This window comes from Rosa rugosa, chromosome 2 (genome assembly GCF_958449725.1).
Source record: "Rosa rugosa chromosome 2, drRosRugo1.1, whole genome shotgun sequence".
Classification (NCBI taxonomy): Eukaryota; Viridiplantae; Streptophyta; class Magnoliopsida; order Rosales; family Rosaceae; genus Rosa; species Rosa rugosa.
In genome coordinates this window covers 55,030,223-55,052,396 of record NC_084821.1, presented here as the reverse complement: position 1 = coordinate 55,052,396, position 22,174 = coordinate 55,030,223, and the positions used below count along the sequence as shown (strand labels likewise).

The 22,174-nt window shown below is 43.1% G+C and overlaps 1 protein-coding gene, 1 long non-coding RNA gene and 1 pseudogene across 6 annotated transcripts; 2 read left to right on the top strand and 1 right to left on the bottom strand.

Annotated features, from left to right (window-relative positions):
* Positions 1-6,089: 6,089 nt before the first annotated feature.
* On the bottom strand, positions 6,090-7,016 carry LOC133731057 (protein WUSCHEL-like; annotated as a pseudogene).
* Positions 7,017-10,852: 3,836 nt separating this feature from the next.
* On the top strand, positions 10,853-14,064 carry LOC133733859 (uncharacterized). Of its 5 annotated transcripts, XR_009857946.1 has the most exons (9): positions 10,853-10,953; positions 11,059-11,148; positions 11,250-11,332; positions 11,491-11,806; positions 12,000-12,094; positions 12,619-12,702; positions 12,910-13,013; positions 13,246-13,370; positions 13,496-14,064. It is a non-coding gene; the product is annotated as an uncharacterized LOC133733859 (long non-coding RNA). The 5 variants fall into 5 exon arrangements; XR_009857945.1 differs by having other exon boundaries at positions 11,059-11,332; positions 13,246-13,366; positions 13,706-14,064; XR_009857944.1 differs by having other exon boundaries at positions 11,059-11,332; positions 13,706-14,064.
* A 4,279-nt stretch (positions 14,065-18,343) lies between these two features.
* On the top strand, positions 18,344-22,174 carry LOC133728524 (ankyrin repeat-containing protein At5g02620-like). The gene is made up of 3 exons (XM_062155928.1): positions 18,344-19,279; positions 20,683-21,203; positions 21,290-22,174. Exons 1-3 carry the CDS (start codon positions 18,661-18,663, stop codon positions 21,923-21,925), a joined length of 1,776 nt encoding a protein of 591 aa, XP_062011912.1. The 5' UTR covers positions 18,344-18,660; the 3' UTR covers positions 21,926-22,174.

The window sequence follows — 22,174 nt, the reverse complement described above, 5'->3', positions numbered from 1 at the left end:
TAATTGAGAGTCGCTGAATATGTTGACGCTGTCAGCACCCGAGTCGATGGCAAGGAGTAGGCCGGCAATGAGTGCTTCGTACTCCGCCATATTGTTTGAAGCTTTGAAGTTGAATTTCAGCGCGTATTCCGCGTTCAGTCCCCCGGGTCCTGTTAAGATGAGTCCGGCGCCGCTGGCCTTGGCGCTAGCGGAGCCGTCCACATATAGGTTCCAATCTGAGTGTGGGGGAGCTGCTTCTTCAGTGGTGACCATTTCTGTTCCGGGCTCTGTCTCGGTAACGGGCTCTGGCTGACGCTTGGTGAGTTCAGCGATGAAGTCCGCCACTGCCTAGCCCTTCACGGCGGTTCTTGGCTTGTAATCAATATCGAACTCACTGAGCTCAATGGCCCACTTGTTGAGGCGCCCCGAGTGTTCAGGGTTCTGCATCACTTGCCTCAGCGGTTGATTGGTTAACACATGGATCGTGTGAGCCTGAAAGTATTGGCGGAGGCGCCTGGCGGCAACGATGAGTGCGAAGGCTAGTTGCTCCAAGGGAGGATACCTTGTTTCTGCTCCGTTCATGCCTCTGCCAGTGTAGAACACTGGGAGCTCGTCTTGGGCCTCCCGCCGGACAATGGCGCAGCTTACAACCGATATCGAGACCGCTAGGTAGATGAACAGTGTCTCTCCTTGCACAGGGACAGAAAGGAGAGGGACTGCCGCTAGGTATTCCTTCAGGCCCTGGAACGCCGCCTGACACTCTGGGTTCCAGTTGATGACTTTCTTGTGAGTCGTTTTGAGGAGTTTGAAGATTGGGGCACACCTATCAGTGAGTCTGGAGATGAATCGAGAAAGGGCGGTTAACTTGCCCTGGAGTCATTGGACGTCCACCTTATACTCGGGGTCCGCCAGGTCAAGGATGGCCTGTACCTTGTCCGGGTTAGCCTCGATGCCTCGCTCGCTGACGATGTAACCCAGAAATTTGCTGGCGGTGACTCCAAAGAAACATTTTTCTGGGTTGAGGCGCATACCATAGGCCAGGAGAATGGTTACTATGATCTTGAGGTTTGCCACATGGCCGCTGGCCTTTATGCTCTTAACTAGCATGTCGTCCACGTAGACCTCGATGATTTTTCCCAGATGCTCAGCGAACATGGCGTTCATCAACCGCTGATAAGTTGCACCGGCGTTCTTCAGACCGAAAGGCATGACATTGTAGCAGTAGAGGCCTTTGTCTGTGGTGAAGGTGGTGCATTCCTGGTCGCCGGGGTGCATCTTGATCTGATTATATCCGGAGAAAGCGTTCATCATGCTGAGGAGCTCATGTCCAGCGGCTGCATCGACTAGCTGATCGATACGAGGTAGCAGGAAACTATCCTTTGGGCATGCCTTGTTGAGATTTTTGAAGTCGACACACATCCTCCACTTTCCGCTGGGCTTCTTGACCATGACCAAGTTAGAAATCCTTTGGGGGTAGATGACTTGGCGGATGAACCCAATGCCCTGGAGCTTGGCAACCTCCTCTCCAATTGCCCAGTATTTTTCCTCATCAAAGGCCCTCCGCTTCTGTTTGATGGGATAAAAGGAGGGTTTGATAGTCAGCTTATGAGTGATAATTTCAGGAGAGATACCTGGCATGTCCGCGTAGGACCATGCAAAGACGGCGGCGTTATCACGCAGGAATTGAGTGAGCTCCGCCGCTACTTCTGGGTCTAGCTGGGCGCCTATGCGGATCGTCCGCTCAGGGTGCTCGTCCGAGATGCAGACAACTTTCAACGACGTCTCCGGGTTGACCGGTTCCTTCTTTACATACTTCTTCTCCTCATCTCTAGGATCCTCAAAGATGTTTGGTGGCGGTGCCTGATTACCCACCGTCAGGATTTCATGGCGGCGTGTTGACCGCGCTATGGTCGTTGAATAACATTCTCGTGCTAACTGCTGGCTTCCCCGCACACAGCCCGTGCCGTTGGGCGTGGGGAACTTCATTAGAAGCATGTAGCCGGCGATGATGCACTTGAGCTTGTTGAGTGCCGGTCGTCCAATGATGGCGTTATAGGAACTGAATCAATCGACAATTATGAATTCCGTATGTACCTCCGCCATACATGGGCTAGTGCCAATAACCAGCCGCATGTAGTCTGACCCCAGCGGTTGCGTGACGTCCCCGGAGAAGCTGAGCAGTGGCTCATGATCCTGAAGTAGTTTCTTGTTCCGCTTGAGATGGTCGTAGCAACCGCTGAAGATGACGTTGACAGCGGACCCGCTATCCACCAAGATTCTCCCCACTGAAAATCTGCCAAGAATGGCGTCGACCAAGAATGGGTCGTCATGGGGTAAATGCACTCCGCGCTCCTCCTCCTCTGAGAAGGTAATAGGTTCCCATCCTGATTTTGGGAGCTTGGCGGACCTCTCGTAAGGGATGTTGCAGACCTCCTTTGGATGATTAGCGCGTGCATAGCGCTTCCTTGCCCTGTGGGACATGCTAGTGATTGGGGCACCGCCGTCGATGGTGTTGATACGGCCCAAAGTCTCAATATTGGCTTTCACAGGTGGCGGTTGGCCCACCTTGAACTGTTCCAACTTGCCGTCACGGTACAAGGTCTCAATGGCCGTTTTGAGAGCATTGCAGCTGTTGGTATTGTGGCCGCTGTCCTCGTGGTATTTGCACCACTTGCCGGTGTTCCTGGGTTTGCCCGTTTTTGGGTACTTTGGAGGGGGTGGCGGTGGGATCTGATCCTTGCACTGATTGTAGATGTCTTCATACGAGGCCGTGAGGACCGTGAACACTGCATACCGCTGCGAGGACTCCGCCTGCTTGTTGCGGTTATCCCCATGGGTTGGGCGGTTGCCCCCGTTGTAATGCTGGTCCCTCTGCCGCTTGTTCTGGTGGTGGCCCTGCTGCCACTCCCTCTTCTTGTCAGTTGGCGGTGCTGAAGGGGTCTTGTTAGCGGTTTCCTGATGACTGGAGGATGGCTGTGTTGACTTTGTTGGAGTTACTGGTGGTGGCGGTGGGGTTTCTCCATATGTGAGGAATTCCGCCTGGACGTGGATGACCGCCTCACTCATGACGTGGTCATATGCCGCATTAGGATGATTGTAATTGAGGTGATAGAGGAATGGCCCTTTGAGGAGTCCCTGCTTGAAGGCCACCAATGCCATTGTTTTGTCTAGGTCACGGCACTAAGATGCTGCCGCCCGCCACCTTGTGACGAAGCCCTTCAGTGATTCGTCCGCCCCTTGCTTGACGCAGAACAGCTGACTTGTGTTGTGATGTCTGGCGGACAATAGGATGAACCGAGAAAGGAAGGCGTGTGATAGTGCATGGAATGAGTCAATGGACCCTGGTGGACACTCGAAAAACCAGCTCATTGCTTCCCCGTCCAATGTTTCGCTGAACAAGTGGCACAGGGTGGCGTCGTCAAATCCCTTGTTGTTGGTAACTTTCTTGAAGGTGTCCATGTGGACGAAGGGATCAGACATTCCGCCGTAATGCGACATCTTTGGGGTTTTTGCATACGTTGGTCTGATAGCTTGCAGAATCGCAGCGGTGAAGGGCCCAGGTCTGGAAGCGAAAAGTGGGTTCTGAGTTGGCGCTGGGGCGCCCGACTCCGCCCGGATCAACCTCTGCTCCAGTTGTTGCATCCTTTCCAATATCTGGACGGTTGCATCGCCGGCGAAATCAGCCTGAATATTCCGCTGGACCTGCCTGCGCCTCGGCGCAGGCGGATTGCCTTCAGTCCTCGCCCTAGCTTCCGAGCGGTTGGTGTGCGGCAGTGATTCCGCCTCCTGCTCTAACATTAGCTGGGGGATGGGCGGTGGTCCCATCTCCAAAAGTTCAGGTGGGTCCAGCGGTACCTGCATCTGTATGACCGGCCCCGGTACCAATGTGCCAGTGCCTGGTCGACTACGCCTGGTGCTGCGTGACTGTTCGCTTTGCGCTGGATTGGCGGTAGCTTCCAGCGTCCTCTTCAGTTCATCAAAACGTGACATCAGCGTAGCCAACTGTCTTTGGGCCTCAGCCTTCTCCTTGCGCTCCTCCTCACGTTCTCTGTTTGCCTTATGAAGATCCGCCAGTGCCAGCTCGTACATAGTGATGAGATCTTGGCCCGGCGGGCGGCTGATGCTTGGATTTGCCTCAACGCCGGAGTTGGCCGGGGTTGTGAATAGTGCGCGGTTAACGCCTACCACTGGGTCGGAGGGTTGGGGGATGGCGGAATGGTCTGCCTGCTCTTCAGCGTTTCCCCCGCTACCGTTAGTCATGGTGATTGTGATGGGATGACCTTTTGTTCAAGGGTTCCCACAGACGGCGCCAATGTTAATGTCTAAAAGTTCGGCGGTAGCTGAACCTTTGTTAACGCTGATCCGGTGGGCGGATCGATACTTGTAATGCTCTCAAAGCTTCCGCTACCTGTCAAGTAAAATACAAAGGGCGTCAGAGAGAGACCGCGCTGGGCGGTCTTCAACTCTCCAATGCCTAAGTTAGTCAATGTATTTATGTTGACAAAGTAACAGTAGGTAAGTATTGAATGCGTAATTAATGAGGAGAGAGGAGAGAACCTTTTATAGGTGAGGAAGAGGAGGTTCTTCTCCTTGTTTTCGATGTGGGACTGAAGTGCTTCAGTTCCCAGCTCTGGGAGCTACTGATGCCATTTTGGCACGGCGCGTGGCGGCACGTCGGAGGTGATTTGGGGGTGATCCGACGCTGAGGTTGTAGCCCGCCTGGCGGTGTATCTGTATATCATTCCTTTGGTTGGAATTAGTACCTTTAGCGGTACAATGAGCGTGGCCCATTATAGCTAATTATGCTTGCAAATGTACATGTATGTACATCGTAGATTTCAGGTGTGTTTATGGCAGTGAGGCAAAACAGCTCATGCGAGAAGCGCACTCCTGCATATGCGGTGCTCACCAAGCTAGTCCAAAGATGCAATGGTTGCTCAGACGACATGGATATTTTTGGCCCAGTATCTTGAAGGATTGTATCGCGTTCGCTAAAGGTTGTTTGGACTGCCAAGCTCGTGGGCCGGTCCAGCAGGTCCCTAATATTCCAATGCAGCCCATTATAAAGCCTTGGCCTGCAAGAGGATGGGCGCTGGATTTAATTGGGATTTTTTACCCACATTCATCACTTCAACACAAGTTCATCATCGTCGCGACTGATTTCTTTACAAAGTGGGTTGAAGCAGAACCTTTGAAGGAAGCATCTGGTGGCACGTTGCGACAATTCCTGTCAGGAACATCATCTGCAGATTTGGTATCCCAAAAGTTTTTGTTTCAGACCGGGGGGCAGCTTTCATGGATGGTGAAGTTGATAAACTGGCAAGAGAATGGGGAATACAGTTCGTCCATTCCAGTCCTTATTATGCTCAATCTAACGGTCAAGCGGAGGCCAGCAACAAGATCATCATCAATTTGCTGAAGAAAATATTGGAAGCTAATCCACGACAGTGGCATGAGACACTTTATGAAACTCTTTGGGCCTACCGCACCTCTAAGCGGAATCCCACCGCGACAACACCTTATGCTTTGATGTTTGGCCATGATGCAGTCCTGCCTTGGAAGTCAACGTCCAATCATTACGAGTTCAAGAGCAACATCATCTCATTGGAGAAGACTACGGTCAGACTATGTAGTAAGAACATGAAGACCTTAGCGAAAAGTGCTTGGAGGCTTTAGATAGTTTGGTCATGGAAAAGCAACGAGTCGCTCGCACCTATGACAAGCGGACGCAGGGAAGGAGTTACAGCGAAGGAGAATTGGTTTGGAAAGCAATTCTCTCGCTTGGCGAAAAATTAGATGGTCGCCGCAAATGGACTCCAAGATGGGAAGACCCGTACATCATCTATAAAATCTTAGAGAAAGGAGCTTTTCATCTCAAGGACCTGGATAGAGATGTCCATTATAACCCTATCACTGGCAGATACTTGAAGAAATACTTTCCCAATGTCTAGGACTCGGAGGAGTCGTAAACAGTTTCTTCGCATAAGACATGGGGGGAAATTCTAGTGTTCCTACACTCGCGAAGCCCATTCATGAAGGCCTGTTTTTTTAGGCCAATAATCGTTTCTTCGCTACGCCTAGCAACACTAGGAGGGCAACACTACACTATACTAAGCCGAGTCAGTGGCTTCGGAAAATTTTTTTAGCTTTGTCTCTTCTCTCGCAGAGAAAACACCTTCGCGGGAAAATAAGGTCGAGCCGTAGGAGTTGAGGCTGAGCTCAAGGGAAATGCGAGAGCCACCATTGTAGCCGCCCCAGCCACCGGAGTAGTAGCCGTAGCCGCCACCTCCCACGGAAGTAGTCTTCATGTTGCCAAAAATGTCCTCACCGTGCATGGGGAACAGTGGAAGGGTTTCAATCTCCTGGTGATGTTCTCCTTGTTGTTCCATGAAATTTTGTTCTACATTCATGTCAAAGAAAGTAGTACTAGTAGTGTAGGATGAGGAGGAATATGGGTCAACACTGCAGCCGACCCATGACCCAAAACTGTGACTAATGGATCCACCAACACCAGTAGAACTAGTTCCCCCTCCAACTGAAATTGAACAATCCCTAAAACTTTTCTCCATGTTCATAGATCCATAACCACCATAGTTCCCCATCTGCCCGTTAAAAGCAATCACACTAGCGAAAGAAGCAGAAGCAAATGCAGAAGATCTGAAGTTAATATACTGATCCTCAAGTTTCCAATTGGTACCATTACCATTACCAACAAACCCTGATCTTTGCATAGGCACATGAACATCTGAAGTGAACCTCTTCTTCTGCCTCTCCCGAGCCTTGTGGTCCTGGAACCAATAAAAGACGTTCTTGCCCTCGATCTTTCCATACCGTTTCAGCTGGAGACAGATCCTCTGAATCTGCTCTACATTTGGGGACCTAACTCCCTTGTTGTAGTAAAGCTCCTTGAGGATTCTTGTCTGATCTGTAGTGGGAGTCCACCTGGTACTGCTCCGCCTGCAAAGCATGTTAGCGCTATTCTCGGCTGCTTTGTTGCTTCCTCCATCGTCGGTTAGTTGCTGGGTTTATGGTTCCATTGGTAATGGGTTGAGAAAATGCGAGAATTGAAGAGTGGTGATGATGAGTAATTAAGCAAGATTGCTATTAGAAATATTGGAGTTGATGAAATGGTTTTGGGATTAGGGATTTGGGTTTATAATTTGGAAGGAGATATAGGCATGTGAGAGTTGTGAAGTGAAGAGAGGAAATGAGATCAGAGAAATATTTGAGAGAGAAGGACTGAAGTTGACAGAGAGGTGTTCGTAAAAAGGGAAGGGACAAAAGAAAGAGGAATGAAGGGTATTGTTGAGGATCTGAAACTCAGAGGAAGGTTTTTGGCGTGAATATTCCCATCCCCAAAATGCACCTATTTATAGGAACAGGGCATGCAAATCTCCACCCATGGATAGACAGTCGAAGAGTCAAACTAAGTGTCAGTAAATCTTGATTAAAGTTTCCCTAAATCTCGGAAAAGAATGGATTATTGGCGCGTGGGGGAACCGAACGGTTTTCGAGGAGGTAAGTATTCCATTTTCAATATTATCTTCTCACGATGGAGTTTTCAACAGTTAGTTAATGCGAAGTTAAAGACTCATTAAGAAGATACAACCAAGAGTTTTGAGTTGGGGCCTATATTTGGGGCCTTGCGAGACACAATTATTGGCTCCTCACGGATATTTGAATATCAGGATAAGAAAATGGTATTATATTCATAAAGTGGCTTTGCAGACAAAAGCAGTACATTCATTACAAAGCCAAAAGTGGCTAGAATACAAAACAGGAATCTTCGGATATCTTCTGAATCTTTAAAGTGGAAGCCCAGATTTGTTGTAGTGTTTCCTCAAGTGGAAGCAGCTATGAAATCCAACATCGGGTTGAGCCGCGCCATTATCCCAAGGAGGGGCAGACTTCAGGAAAGGAAAAAGAGGAGTAAAGGAGCCCCCGCGCCCCCTTTACATGGAAGCGGCAGAGGAATCCAACATAGGCTTGGCCAATGCCATTATCCATGAGAAGAGGAGACTCCAATGAAAGAAAATGGAGCCTCCAAGCCCCCTCAAGGGGAAGCAGCTATGGAATCCAACGTCGGGTTGAGCCACGCCATTATCTCCAGGAGGGGCAGAGAGTGAAGGAACCGAATATCGGCTTGAGTCTTTGCACCCCCTTTAGCCTTGGTAAGCACCATTAGTTGGACGTGAAGTATGGAAACAGCCATTCTATAGCTTGAACCCATTCCTTCAAAGAGTCCATCCCTTTTCATCCCTCCAAGATTCTGTCAAGAAGAGAGAGGGGGAGAAGGAGGTGATAACCAAAGCCCCTTCCATCTAGAGGGCACAACACGGGCCGGGTCCAGAAGGAAGGAAACAGAGGAGGAAAGAAGAACCACAAAGTGGCCTTCCTCCCTTCCCCGTTTTGCTCCATGTGTGGGATTCTAACAAAGATGATCTTGCATGACCTGAGATCCCACAATTGGAGCCCCCTCGTGTTTCTAAACCAATTTGAAGCCTGGCACTTTCCATCCAGACTTCCAGAAGGCCGAAACAAGGGGTTGCCTAAGATTACGCCATAAGGCCTAACCCAGGCTTGAGATTACGCCATAAAGCCTAAAATTTAAAGGCTAAAGATCATTTCATGAGGGGAAGATTTGTGAAGAAGGAGAAAGAGAAGCAAGGACTGAAAAACCATTTCTTGAATATTTCAGAAGATTTGTTGTGAGTATTCCCTGCCCAAAATACAACTATTTATAGGGACTTCAGGCAAATCCCCACCTTGGATGGATGGTTAAAGAGTCACACTGATGTCAGTAAATCGAGATTAGTGATTCCAAATCTCGGGAAAAAGGGACTAGTCACTATGCCAAAAAATGCTTCAGACCATACCCCTCAGACGACAGAAGAGGTTTTTTCTGTTGTCTGATTTTTTTCAACGTCTTCAGACGACAGTTTTAACTATTTCTGTTGTCTGAATGGTATGAAAATCAATACTAGAACAATTTTTTCAAGTTTGTTGTAATTTAGAAAATTCAGACAACAGAATTCTGTTGTCTGAGTAAATGGAGAAATTATTTCTCTTTGTTTGGACAAAAATATATTTTTGGCTGAACTAAAACTTAAGTGAGCTAGACCCCGAGTTTTCTAAACACTTGGTTAAAAAAACAGAAGCCTTCTTTCCTTCTCCGTGAGCTAGACCCCAATTAAGCAATTGCAGCTCCCATTCTGGTTCTTATCCCCCCGATCAGCAACATCCTTTCCCTTTCCCAATTATGGTTCTTCTCTCCCCGATCTAGGTTTTTTACACAGAAGAGTCTCATCGATCAACCTCTCCCCGATCTAGGTCAAGAAGACACTGTTGGTGGAATTCTTCGATCCGATTTTACAAAGTATACTGTTGTTGCACGGTAAGTCTCAATCTTCGTGTTAGGATTTCGACCTTGATTTGTGTTGGGTTTTAGGGTTTCGTTGAGATATCGATTTGGGGTTTCCTTTGAAATTAGATTTGTGATATCAATTTAGAGATGTGGTGGTTGAAATAGACTTGGGTGTTATTCTGGTTTTATGGATTTGGGGATGGTTTAGGGTTCATTTCGATTTGGGTGTTTGAAATTTGCTGAAAATTTATTGTTGTTCTTGAAATCGGGTTGGGTGTTTATCTTTTGGTTCTGGGTTTATAGCTTTTGACCGAATTAAATGTTTGTTCATTATATATATGATTGTTAATTGGGTTATGTAGGATTTCTGGTCAAGGAGAGAAGTCGTTACAGATAAAAAAAAAACCAACCAAAAAGCTTCAAACTTTACCTCATTTCATCTTCGTTTTCGGATTCTGTTGAATACCCAGTTCGTTTTTGATCGCCAAGATCGTGTATTTTGGTATTGGCTGTGTGATTGAAGTGAATTTTGATATTGGTTTAATGTAAAAATTGGGGCTTTTGATGAATAGAGTGGTGAAATTGATCTGGGATTTGATCAATTGGGAATGGAGAATAGTGGAGAAGCTCTAGATGATGATGGCGCTGGATGATCAATTGCATGCTTTCTGTCTCTTTTCAAAGGCCTGGACTTTGGCTCTTGTCCTTTTGCCATTCAATTCCTATTTCAGAACAAAGCTATAGCATACTTTTCCATGCCTTTAATTAATATAAATGGACTCAAGCAATTGTCTCTTGCATTTGATAATCAATTATACATGTCTGCAGCACACATGATCAATTACATATTTTGGGAGCTTTGACTTTGACAAGCTTATGTGTAATGCTATTTGTAATTATCTGCAGATTTTGGACATTCCTCCACCGCCAAGCTTCGTCGCTATCACAGTTGTTGGTGTCGAACCCAGAACTGGTGAGGAGCCATTCTTGCGAACTAATTGAATTACTCGGCAAAACACTCCAATTCATGCTTTATTTAAATGATGTCACCGATTGCTCTCTTTACTTTTCCACCGATGTCCACTGTGCCTCATTTTGAATATCCTTGCATGATTTTCTTTTGATTGACAAGGAAACACATAGCTAAACTTTGCTTAAGAGAGACTTGCTGCATGTTTCCAAAGCTTTTGTCTTTAGTTCATGGTTTGACAATTATGAATATGAAATTGTTGTCTTGAAATGTGCTGATAAGTTTCCACCGCCAAGCCTTTTAATAGAAGGCATGATCATGGACTTTGCTTGGTCTTCATTGTTCCACCGCTTTATGATCAAAGTGAAAGAGGGAAGAGATAAAGCTTTAATTATACTTTATTTTTTGACACATGTTCAAGGCAATTTACAGCAAACTTTGACAATGATTAACTTGAATATATATATATATATATATATATATATATATCCTGAAATCTCTTCCCCTTTAGTTCTCGGACAAAAGTTACAGCGGTACCACTTGCATATGGGATTTATGTGTTTTGATTAGTTCTCAGCAAAACTGTTGGTCCGTCGATGTTGGTCCCAGATTGCAATTCCGTGCTTCCCATGATCTCAAGGTGCCTCTTTTGCCTCTCTCTCTAACTCTAACTCTGCTTCCATTTCACTCTTGTAATTGGTGTATTTTTAATGTGCTCATAATCTATATCTAATGTTGTCCTTAGGCACAACAAGGAGAGGCAACTATGGTTGCGAAGCTTGCTGACCCTGGATATGCATTTCAACTCTCTTCTTCTTTCCATTCTGCTGGTTTGGTGAGTCAAATATAGCATTTTTGGACACACTAGCTTTCAACTGTCATCTGCGACCTGCCATTCCATTTAGACATGCTTTCTTTGTTTGTTTAAATTCTTAGCAAGCAACTCGAACTAGATGCAGTAAAGACTCTGAGGCTAAGATTGGTTGAGGATGTATCTCTTGGAGGTCTACTGCTCTGAGGTTCAGTATTATTGCACAGTTGTTTTTGTTTTTGCACATTTGATCTCTCTGAAACATGCCTCATCATTTATGATTTATCTTGCTGAGTTTTGATAAGTCAAGATTCATCATTTGAATTTCTGTTGGTCAATTTGTTCTTTGATGTGATTGCATTACAGGTTGTTCCAGTATGCATATGTATATGTACATATAGTGACAAATAGAAAAGTAGCCAACTTTAAGTAGTTCACTATCTTTCTGTTGCAGCTACCAAAATGATCATAGTAAGTTTTATTCCCTTAAGTATTTTTCTGGTGCTTGAAGCCAAAAGCTACCCTTAAATTCCCCCTTGGTGATGTTACTTTGGAGGAAAAAGAAGAGGAGGAGACGAACAAAATGTTGTCTATAAATGGCATTGTTAAAGGCCAACTTTTGAACTGGCTCTGCACTGCTCACTATGTGGATGATGAGTTGAAGTAACAATACTCATTCAAGGTAAGGATTATGTATTATTCTGGTCTCCTCCTTTTTTTTTCACTTGCAAAAGATGCTTGGATTTGTTGCTTTGATATGCGGTCCAGAAGACTGCTTTCTCTACAAACATATTCTGTTTCTCTTAGTTGTATACTCTATTATGTTGTTTCCTCTTTGTGAAAATTGTTGCTGATAGTTTTTGAATTTATTACAGGATGAGTTGTCGTCTTTTATCCCATTTATTTCGCTGCCTTCAAATGCATTGTCATTTGCTTTTAAGCGTCGCTTCGATCCTTCAGACAAGTTGAGGTTAGTAATCTCTTCCATTTTTCTTTCTTCCCTGTAAGCGTGCAATTTTTATTCATTTCTTTTGGTTTTGTCTGTTGGGTTCATGATTCACTTGCTTGGTGAGTGGTGACAGATGTAAGTACTTATTAATATATATATTTTTTTTGGAGGATAATGGAACGCTAGATATGAATGTTATGTGAAACAAATGAGGTGCTTTATTTTGTGCTTATGAAATCCAATTCAGGTTGAGTTGGCCACTTAACATGTTCTATGTCCTTTGCTACTTACCTAATATTGTTATTTCATGCGTGGTCCTTGTAATGTTGCCAAGCAAATCCTATCTCCAATAATTAATCGTTTTAGCATGAGTGATTCTTGTAAGTTGTTCCTGTCAAGCATTTAAGAATGGAAGTTGGAAATGGATGATTTGCACCTATCTGAAGCTATTCTGAGCAGTTTGAGCAGTTTCAGCGCTTTGGGAATCTGATGAAATTCTCTTCGTTTCTGATTTGTTTTGAGATTGAAAAATTTGATCTTTTCAGGTTCTATGGTGGCTACGTTCATCTGCCCTTTGGATGTCATCAAGACCAGGTTACAGGTCCACGGCATGCTTACCGGTCAAAGAGGTAATTTTTGGTTCATTAAGTTATTGAATTTGATGCAAGTTTCAATTTTTAATAATCCCAGATTTAGTACCTAATGTATTGGAATTATGTGTTTTGATTTGTGTTTGTCATTTTTGAATTTGTATGAAGTACATAATAGTGGTTTATTTATGAGCTCTAGAGACTATTTAGTAGTTGGTTCAAACATTCTATATTGTCATAATGTAGAGGATGGTGGCAAACTCTCAATTGGTGAAAATATGATAGATGCTGTTGGGACTGCCACAGCCATTTCAACAAATCCATTGTGGGTTGTTAAGACAAGACTGCAAGTAAGTTTGATGTTCTTATGCTTGTAATTCATTTGAAATGAAATACTCGGAATATGTGTGTTTGTGTGGATATAAAATCTGTAAGTAATGGTCTTAGTTTATAATACATTCAAAACTGATTACTAGAACATATATAATCAGGACATCTCTGATTCCCTTTCATCTCCGCTAGGCTGCATGCTCATTCTACGGTTAATTGTTGAATAACTTAATGGAGTTGTCTGTGGCCCAGATCTACCTTCCAAATACATACGAGACAGTGCATTTGAACCGCAATGTTGGGCTGCTCCAGGGATACATATGATACCAGCTTCTACCTAGGATTTCCACTTTTGTAATATGCAAGTATAATTGTAGGTAATATTCTTAATTCCCTTCTCTGCAAGTATAATTGTCATTTGTTTCTTAGACCTTCACATATATTAGTTGTTGCTAACAGAATATAAAGATGAAGTGATATTATCTATTCATTTGTACTACAGGTTATTTCAGGTGTCTTGGACATTCTAATCTTCAGATTCCTCCATTTGTTTAGATAGATCTTTTTCAGATCATTCTAGCTCAAGCATATATTGAGTATAGGTTATCTAAATTCATGCTTATTTAAATAGTTTGGCATAGTGGGTGATGACAGATGGTTGTTTCTTTCCTAAAAGTCATTCGTTGTTTCTTTCCATTTTGTGAATGTACAGATGGTTTCAACAATGAAGAAGTCGATCTTTGATGAACAAACTAACAAGGCCTTAAGGAAATTGCAAAAGAATGCTCAAAAGAAGAGAAGGCATCATGATGTGGTTCGAGCTGAATGGGCAAATCATGTTATACAGTTCTAACTTTGGTTCTGTTTCAGGTAGATGAGTAGCACTTGGAACTGCTTTTGTGCATTTATATACAACTGATGGAAAGAGTTGATGAACTTAAATTATGCATGCAGTTGCTCTGTCTAGCTACTCTTTCTTTACCTTATAGGTTTTTGACTTGGTGCAATTAAATGATCGAGATAAGATGGTTTTTTGGTTCTCTCGATCATAATGTAACTGTTGGCTAGGTTTAGAGTTGGAACTATGGATTGTATTTTGGATGATGCTGATGCAATTAATGAAACGTAGCCATCATTTTCAATGCTGAATTTAGTCCAATTTTATGGTTTTGATGATTGTAAATGACTGATGTTGAAATGGTTGAAAGGCAACAGATATATGCAGGTTTATGTTGTATCAAGAAAATACAGCACAATTTATGTTGTATCAAGAAAATAGAAACAACAGAAACAAATGATCATCTGTTGTTTCTACCAAGTTCAAACAACAGAAAAGTAGAGTTCAAAGAGCTCTCAGACAACAGAAATAGGTGGTTGGTATGTTGTTTCTACCAAGTTCAAACAACAGAAAAGTAGAGTTCAAAGAGCTCTCAGACAACAGAAGAAGGTGATTGATATGTTGTTTCTACCATGTTCAAACAACAGAAAAGTAGAGTTCAAATAGCTCTCAGACAACAGAAGTAGGTGATTGATATGTTGTTTCTACCACGTTCAAACAACAGAAAAGTAGAGTTCAAAGAGCTCTCAGACAACAGAAGTAGGTGGTTGATATGTTGTTTCTACCAACTTCAAACAACATAAAAGCATATTTCTAATCATTCTCAAACAACAGAACATAACTAAAACAATGGTTTAAAGTCCAAACAAACAACAGAAAAATGAGATTGAATACTACTTCAGACAACAGAAATTTGAGTAAGACTATACTCCAAGTGACATTCAAACAACATAAAAAAACTAAAACTGTAGTTGGAAATCAAATCTAACCACAAGAATCACAATTATCTGTAGTCCAAAGAAATCTCAAACAACATAACTCACGATATAAATGTTGTTACATACGAAATCAGTCGACATATAACTGTCATTGTTCTTCAAATCAGACGACAGAAACAACATAAATATGTAGTGGTATGGTGTTTCAGACGACAGAAAGACCCCGATTCTTCAATATTAGGTACTTCAGACGACAGTACCTTAAACTGAATCTATCGTCTGAGTGCATTATCAACGACGGAGAATATCTGTCGTCTGAGTGGCTAAGAGACGGCAGCCACTTAGACAACAGATTTTTACTTCATCAGACGACAGATATGGTCTGTCGTCTGAAGCATTTTTTGGCATAGTGAGTAGCATGTGAGGAGACCGAGCGGTTTTCGAGGAGTTAGCTATTATTAGAGGATTAATAACACGTGAGGAGATCGACCGAACGGTTTTCGAGGAGGCCTACAGAGATTGGCCCGTGAAGCTCAATTTTAAAACCGATGTCAGTAAATCGAGATTAGTTATTCCAAATCTCGGGAAAAAAGGGACTAGTAGCACTTGAGGAGACCGAATGGTTTTCGAGGAGGCCTACAGAGATTGGCCCGTGAAGCTCAATTTTAAACAAAGTTCCTCCACGCGGAGATTCGCCACAATGGCACTAGCTTCAGCCTGAGTGGCCCGTTCTCTAACACGGGCCAGGTTGCGGCCCATTTCTTCAGAAGCAGCCAAAGGCTCATCGAGTTGGGCTTCTTCTGCAGCAATCGCATTCTCAACAGAGAGCTAGCGAATAAGGTAGATACTTGCTGCTATACACATGGCGAAGCTACCACCAAGGAAGAGAAGGATCCTCATTCGCGATCAAAATCAGTCTCCTTCGCATGGGGGGCACACTAAAGTTCTGATCTCCTACAACCTGCCCAAGTTTCGCCAATTCACTGCATACCAGACATCAGATACATGGGGGGCAATAAAGTTGGCAAAGAAAGCGTTAGTTCATGATAAAGGCAATATAGATTGTGGCATTCAAGCTTTATGACCTATTTAGAGGCCTATATGGAATCAGTCAAGTAATTTCAGTCAAGCCAATACAAGTGGCTTTGGAGGAACGACATTATAAAAGCAGTGCTGATTCAAGACCTCTTCAGTCAAGACGAAGACCTTTGACTTCGAGGTCTGGGGGGCAATGTTTGAACCCAAAATGAGCATTTTGGCCTGACAAGGCGTGTCTTGGAGAAATTGAGTCAATGTCAGTGGCTCAAGCTATATATTGTCGACAAGTTCGAAATATATTATTTAGAGGCTAAATAAAACTTACCTGCAGAATTATGGAAGATTATGCAAGCTGCAAGAAAAGGCACGCCCATGTGAATATTCATACTCCATTCAATTAAGGAATATGGCATGCACGTGGGGAAGCATTCAACTACATTTCATGGTGGCCAACATTGGAAAACCTATCATGATTCCATTAGTGCTTAATTGGAAAACCTATCATGATTCCATTAGTGCTTAATTGGAAAACCTACCATAATTCCATTAGTGCTCCATCATGATTTGTTTAAGGCCAACCACTTTGGCTTGGTAGCCTATATATAGAGGCAATGACAAGTAACAAAAGACACAATTCATCAACTAATCTCTACGATTATCCAAGCCTCCCTAGAGCAACCCCTCTCCTTCTCTTACCGGTGACCACACTCCAGTCCCAGAATCCTCAGGAGCCGACTATCAGTGCCACCAAACCCTCTATCAATGTGCTTCGGTCCTAGTCTCCTCGGGAGCCAACTGTAGTACCGCGACCACAACGGTTACGGAACCAGCCAATCAAGGGTAACGCCCTCGCAAACCAGCCAAGCTAAAGTCACGCTTTAGCAAGTTCTCCCCACTTCCCAGTGATTTTCGCTCTGCTCGATCTATGACGTCGAGTATCGATTGTGTGATTTTGAAGAACCTTAGCAAAAGTTCTCACCACGAGGCACAAAGAATCTCGCGACGAGGTTGGTGCTCTCCTCATCCACAATCGCTCAAAAGAAGTCAGGGTCAAGGGACACTCCTGACGACTGCACCCAAACGGTGCTGGCACGCCCGCGCAGAAAAGAGACTGTTGACCAGCTGCAACAAAACTAGAGCCAAACACATACTATGTTGCTGCCAGAAAATAGATCCAGCGACACTTAGTTTTATTACGCCACTAGGAGGTTGCGACCATTTAATCATAGATTGCCACCTCATTAGGCCAGACAAGGCACTTAGAGTGCATACACAGGCATTTAGCCCGACTAGCGCTGCAAAAATCATGCAGGGACTAATTACACGCCGATGACGCTACAAAACTAACAAGTGAAGATATATAAAACTAAAGATAGAAAAAATAAAAAGGAAAACCCAGGCCAGGCCCCAAGCCTCATCACATGACATGGGAAGAACACGAACCGCTAGGCTTGGCTGGCCAAAACCTGCTACATCCACAGCTGCCGGACCACCAGCTGCACCGCCTTGCCAGAGCCACCGAACCTCTGCCATCAACACGCCATCCCCGACACGACATGGGTGAGCTCCGCCTCTGCCAATCAGACTCTCCCCTAGATCGGATCCAAAGGACCCAACCCAGATCGGGTTAGCCCGATCAGAACCCCGTTGCGCCGCCACTACCATAGCACGACCACGCTGAACCCGTGACACCAACCCACTCAGCCGACCATGGCAGCGAGAAACCAATTCACCAAAGCCCGACATCCTCGATCCTCCCCTTCCTGACCTCACAAACTGCCACAGCGATTGCCCTGATCCGAACAAGGATGTTGACTGAGGAAACCAGGCCTACTAGACCCACAAGGAGTCAACGAAAGCCCGTTCGACGACGGCGAAGTGGTTCGCCGCCGGACACGGAAGATAACCTCAACTTTTTCTCTCAGACCTCTCTAGGTTTTTGGTTTGGTTGCAAATTGGGGCGGGTAGCTTTAAAACACCTCATTTCTTTGCAAGCCGGATGCCGGCTGGGAGTCCCATCTCCCAACGGGGCCATTCAATATTGTTTTTATTCTTTGATTTTTTTATTATTATTTTGAATTACACATTTTCAATCGCATACTCTCACATCAAACTCTCATGACTCGAGGAGAAGATGTGAACCTCACAACCATCATTGGCTACCTAAATTATCCTCAAATTTCATAATATAAACAATATTGAAATCATAAATTTTTTTTTTTATCCACCTAAATTGATACATAAGAAATAAATACATCAAATCATCAAAATTTATCTTGCCACAATAGCTCTTTGATGTATCTATTTCTTATTTGTATCTGGATTGCTTTTTAGGGTAGCCGGGATGAATTGTATCAATTTAAAAAAATAAAAATAAAAAAAAGGTAATTCACCGGGGACAGTGTTCCGCATACGTGCGGCGGCCCATCTCCAGTGCATTGCTTAGTTTTGTGAGTGGGAGAAATTTAGATACATGTATCAATCTGTCAGCATCGCTGCCGGTATTGACCGACCCTCATGTCATTTGGTTCTTTCTTCTTCCCCCATCTTGTAATCTCTCACCCCTTTGATTCATTCGACTAGTTGCCTCGACCGTGTTCCGCATACGTGCGGCGGCCCATCGATCTCCAGTGCATTGCTTAGTTTTGTGAGTGGGAGAAATTTAGATACATGTATCAATCTGTCAGCATCGCTGCCAGTATTGACCGACCCTCATGTCATTTGGTTCTTTCTTCTTCCCCCATCTTGTAATCTCTCACCCCTTTGATTCATTCGACTAGTTGCCTCGACTGGTAGGTGGGATAAGAATTATAAGATAGGAGGAGTACGTAGGAGGAGGCATCGAAAACCACCATGGATCTTTACCTGTATAATTCGGTGAAGAATGGAGATGTCAGCTTCTTGAGAAGAATCAGAGACGGCGACGTATTACTAAACCACGATCTTCTCCTTCAGAAAACGCCTAAAGACAACAACATCCTTCACATCGCCGCCGAATTCAAACGGATTGAGTTTTTCAGACAAGTCCCGAGTCATTATTCTCCTGCTCTGTTTTGGGCTGCTAACAAAAAGGGCGACACTCCTCTTCACGTGGCCGCTAGAGTAGGCTGTGATGAAATTGTCGAGTTCCTTATCGATCAGGCGAAAGCGCTGCACATAAGAGGAGCTGATGAGGAAAGCTGTCATCTAAAGCCGCTACTTCGGATGACGAATTTAGAAATGGATACGGCTCTGCATGTGGCTGTGCGGTACGGTCATCTTGGAGTGGTGGTTATGTTAATGGAAGCCGATCCAGAACTGTGTTGTTTGACTAACAGGGCAGATGAATCGGTTTTGTTCTTGGCTGCTAGGAAGGGGTCTGCAGAGATTGCTCGTTATCTGTTGAAGTCACCGGTGTGTCCTTGTTTTCGAGGGACTAATGGTGTGACGGCTTTGCACGCCGCTGTAACTCGCAGCAACCTCACCAGCAAAGGTAGTTTTCTACATGATCCCCTCAATTATATATGCATAGTTTATTTTCACAGGTTCACTTTTCTTGCTTGGCAGTTGTATTCTTTTTTTTTGAATTGGCAGTTGTATTCTTAAAAAGAGTAATTTTGATTTTGACTTATTATTAGCTGGATGCACCGGAAGTGACGGTTTTGCTCCTGAATTTTAACTGAAATTACAGTTCTGCATTTTTTTTTTAGAGTTCTGTCATATATATATATATAAGTATATATAGCTGAACAAAATAAAAAGAAATGAAAAGGATCCTATCCTTGGGCAATGGCAAGAGACTGCCAAGCATGGTTAATTGAATTGTGTAAGATTAAGGATCCTATTCTTGGGTTACTTCCTTAATTATTTTTTTCTTCATCTTCTAAACTTCTTCATTTCAAACAATTCCAATTGTTATTAAAATATAAGAGTGAGTCTATCAAAATTGTTATTTATCTACATAAGCACATTACACACTGCACCTAATAATGTAAATCAATATTTTCACAATTATATAACACATTTTAGTTTTTATTTTTATTTTTTGTTTTTTTATCAAAAACAATCTAGCAAGAATGCATTATTATAAGTGGATCAATTGACAATGCTAACTCCCGCAGTAAAGCACGGCAACTATTACTAGTACATATACTAAAGATGATGCACTGTTCATCACTGTTCATATAACAATGAAGTGACGGTTTTGCCCCCAGATTTTGACTGAAATTACAATTCTGCCTTCTTCTTTTTTTTTGTACAATTCAGCCATATATCCTTTCACTTTGATTTCATTTTTTTATATTTTATTTTTTAAGGGAGAACAATTCTGTTTTGTATTTGTAAATTTGTACAAATCATGGAAAAAGTTTGTTGTTTGCTGTATCCCATTTGTTGCTAATCTATTAACAAAAAAATATTATATTCTATGTAGCACCGATATTTTTTAGATTACGAGTATTCATCTATTATATATGAAAATTGAAAAAAAAAAAAAAAAAAAAAAAAAACCTGCAGCAACGTGTGGCTCAATTTGCTTCAAATCATGAAAAAAGTTTATTATTGTTTGCATTTGTTGCTAATATATTATTAACAGCAAAACAAATCATATTCTAAATAGAGCAGATATTTTTTAGATTGTGAATATTCATCTATTATATATAAAACATAAAAAATAAAAATAAAATAAAAAACCCGCAGCATCGCACGGATCAATTTGCTAGTTATTCAACTAAAAGTTTAGAAACCTTTTGGTTTTTCATTAAACTCATACACTATGTATGGACTTGTAATTCCTGTTAGAAGGAATACCCTCTTTGTTCAGGTTTGGACTTGTAATTTTAGTGGTTGAGAGTATAGTACCGCTTAGCTCTAATTTTTGAATGTAATATATGCTAGGCATTGTGAGGACTATGGTGTCCAAAAATCCTGAGATGATTAAAAACGTCGATGCACTTGGCTGGACACCGTTACACTATGCAGCATTTAGAGGGAACCTTGAAGCAACTAGAGTCCTAATGCAATGTGATAGTTCTGCATCTTACATCTTAGACAACTCTGGAATGTCAGTTCTCCATGTAGCATCCCATGCCGGCCACACCAAGATAATGAAAGAACTAATTCAGTGCCGGCCTGATATTTGTGATCTGCTGAATGACAAAGGCCAAACGGCTTTACATGCGGCAGTATTAGGAGCACGAATTAATGTTGTGGAGTACATATTGAAGACGCCTGAGTTCGCAGCGATTATAAACGAAGCAGATAAAGATGGAAACACTCCTTTGCACTTGGCTGCCCTTCAGCAAAATGATAAAATCATCAAAGTTCTGTCAGGCAATCGTAGAGTGGACATGATTGCTATTAACAAGGATTTCTTGAAGCCCATTGACATGTTTCTTGGTGAAAATATTGGTGAACAGGTATGTAACACACCAAGTACTAAGCATTAAGTTGTTTTCTATGTCTTCTAAAGACTAAAAGAGTGTGCTTTCTGAATCTTTTCAAGGAAACAATTCGCAGTGGTATGATTTTGCTGGGGAGCTCCGTTGGTGTGCCATTTTTCCAACAACAAATCAGTCGTGACTTCGACAAATTGGAACCACCGGACAAGGATACAGACAAGACTAGAGAAAACAAACAGCAAGCTCCTCGCGATGATAATGCCTTGAAAAGAAATGACACCAAACTACTTGTAGCAACGCTGATTGCAACCATCACATTTGCAGCTTCTTTCACCAATGTGCCTGGAGGATTTAAAGACGACGGAATGCCTGTTTTATATGACAAGGCGGCTTTCAAAGTGTTTCAGTTCTTCAATGCAGTGTCCTTCTACATCTCAATTCTTGCAATCTATAACGAATCAACTCCGATAACTGTGTTATCCATCCATCTACCCACTCCATCAAGACTCATTCAGTATTCAATTGGAGGAATGGTGGTTGCATTTTTTTCCGGCACGTTAGCGGTGCAGCCGAGACAGTACGATGGAAATTTGCTTGAATTTTTATTTGGTACAAGTTGGCTTGATATTGTGCTCGCGGTAATTTGTGGCATTTTATTAATATTAGCCATCATCCAAATGCTGAAGGCTCTTATTCAAATAAGCAGGGGAAAGAGCTGGCTCCGAAACCGTGTAATTTAATGGCGCTACTAATTGAAGTAGGGTCTACCTACACCAATAATGTTACCTGAAATGGTGAATGCTGCGGTACGGGTAAGCGGTATGCAAGTCTTTATGGTATGCGGTACGTTAGGATATATTAGTTAATCATAATTCTAATAGCAAATTGTTTTTACATAACTATCCCATATACATGTACTATGAAAACCTCATTAATTAGAATGGGTAAAGAGGTAAAATTATAAATAACAGAAAATATTCGTTATCTCT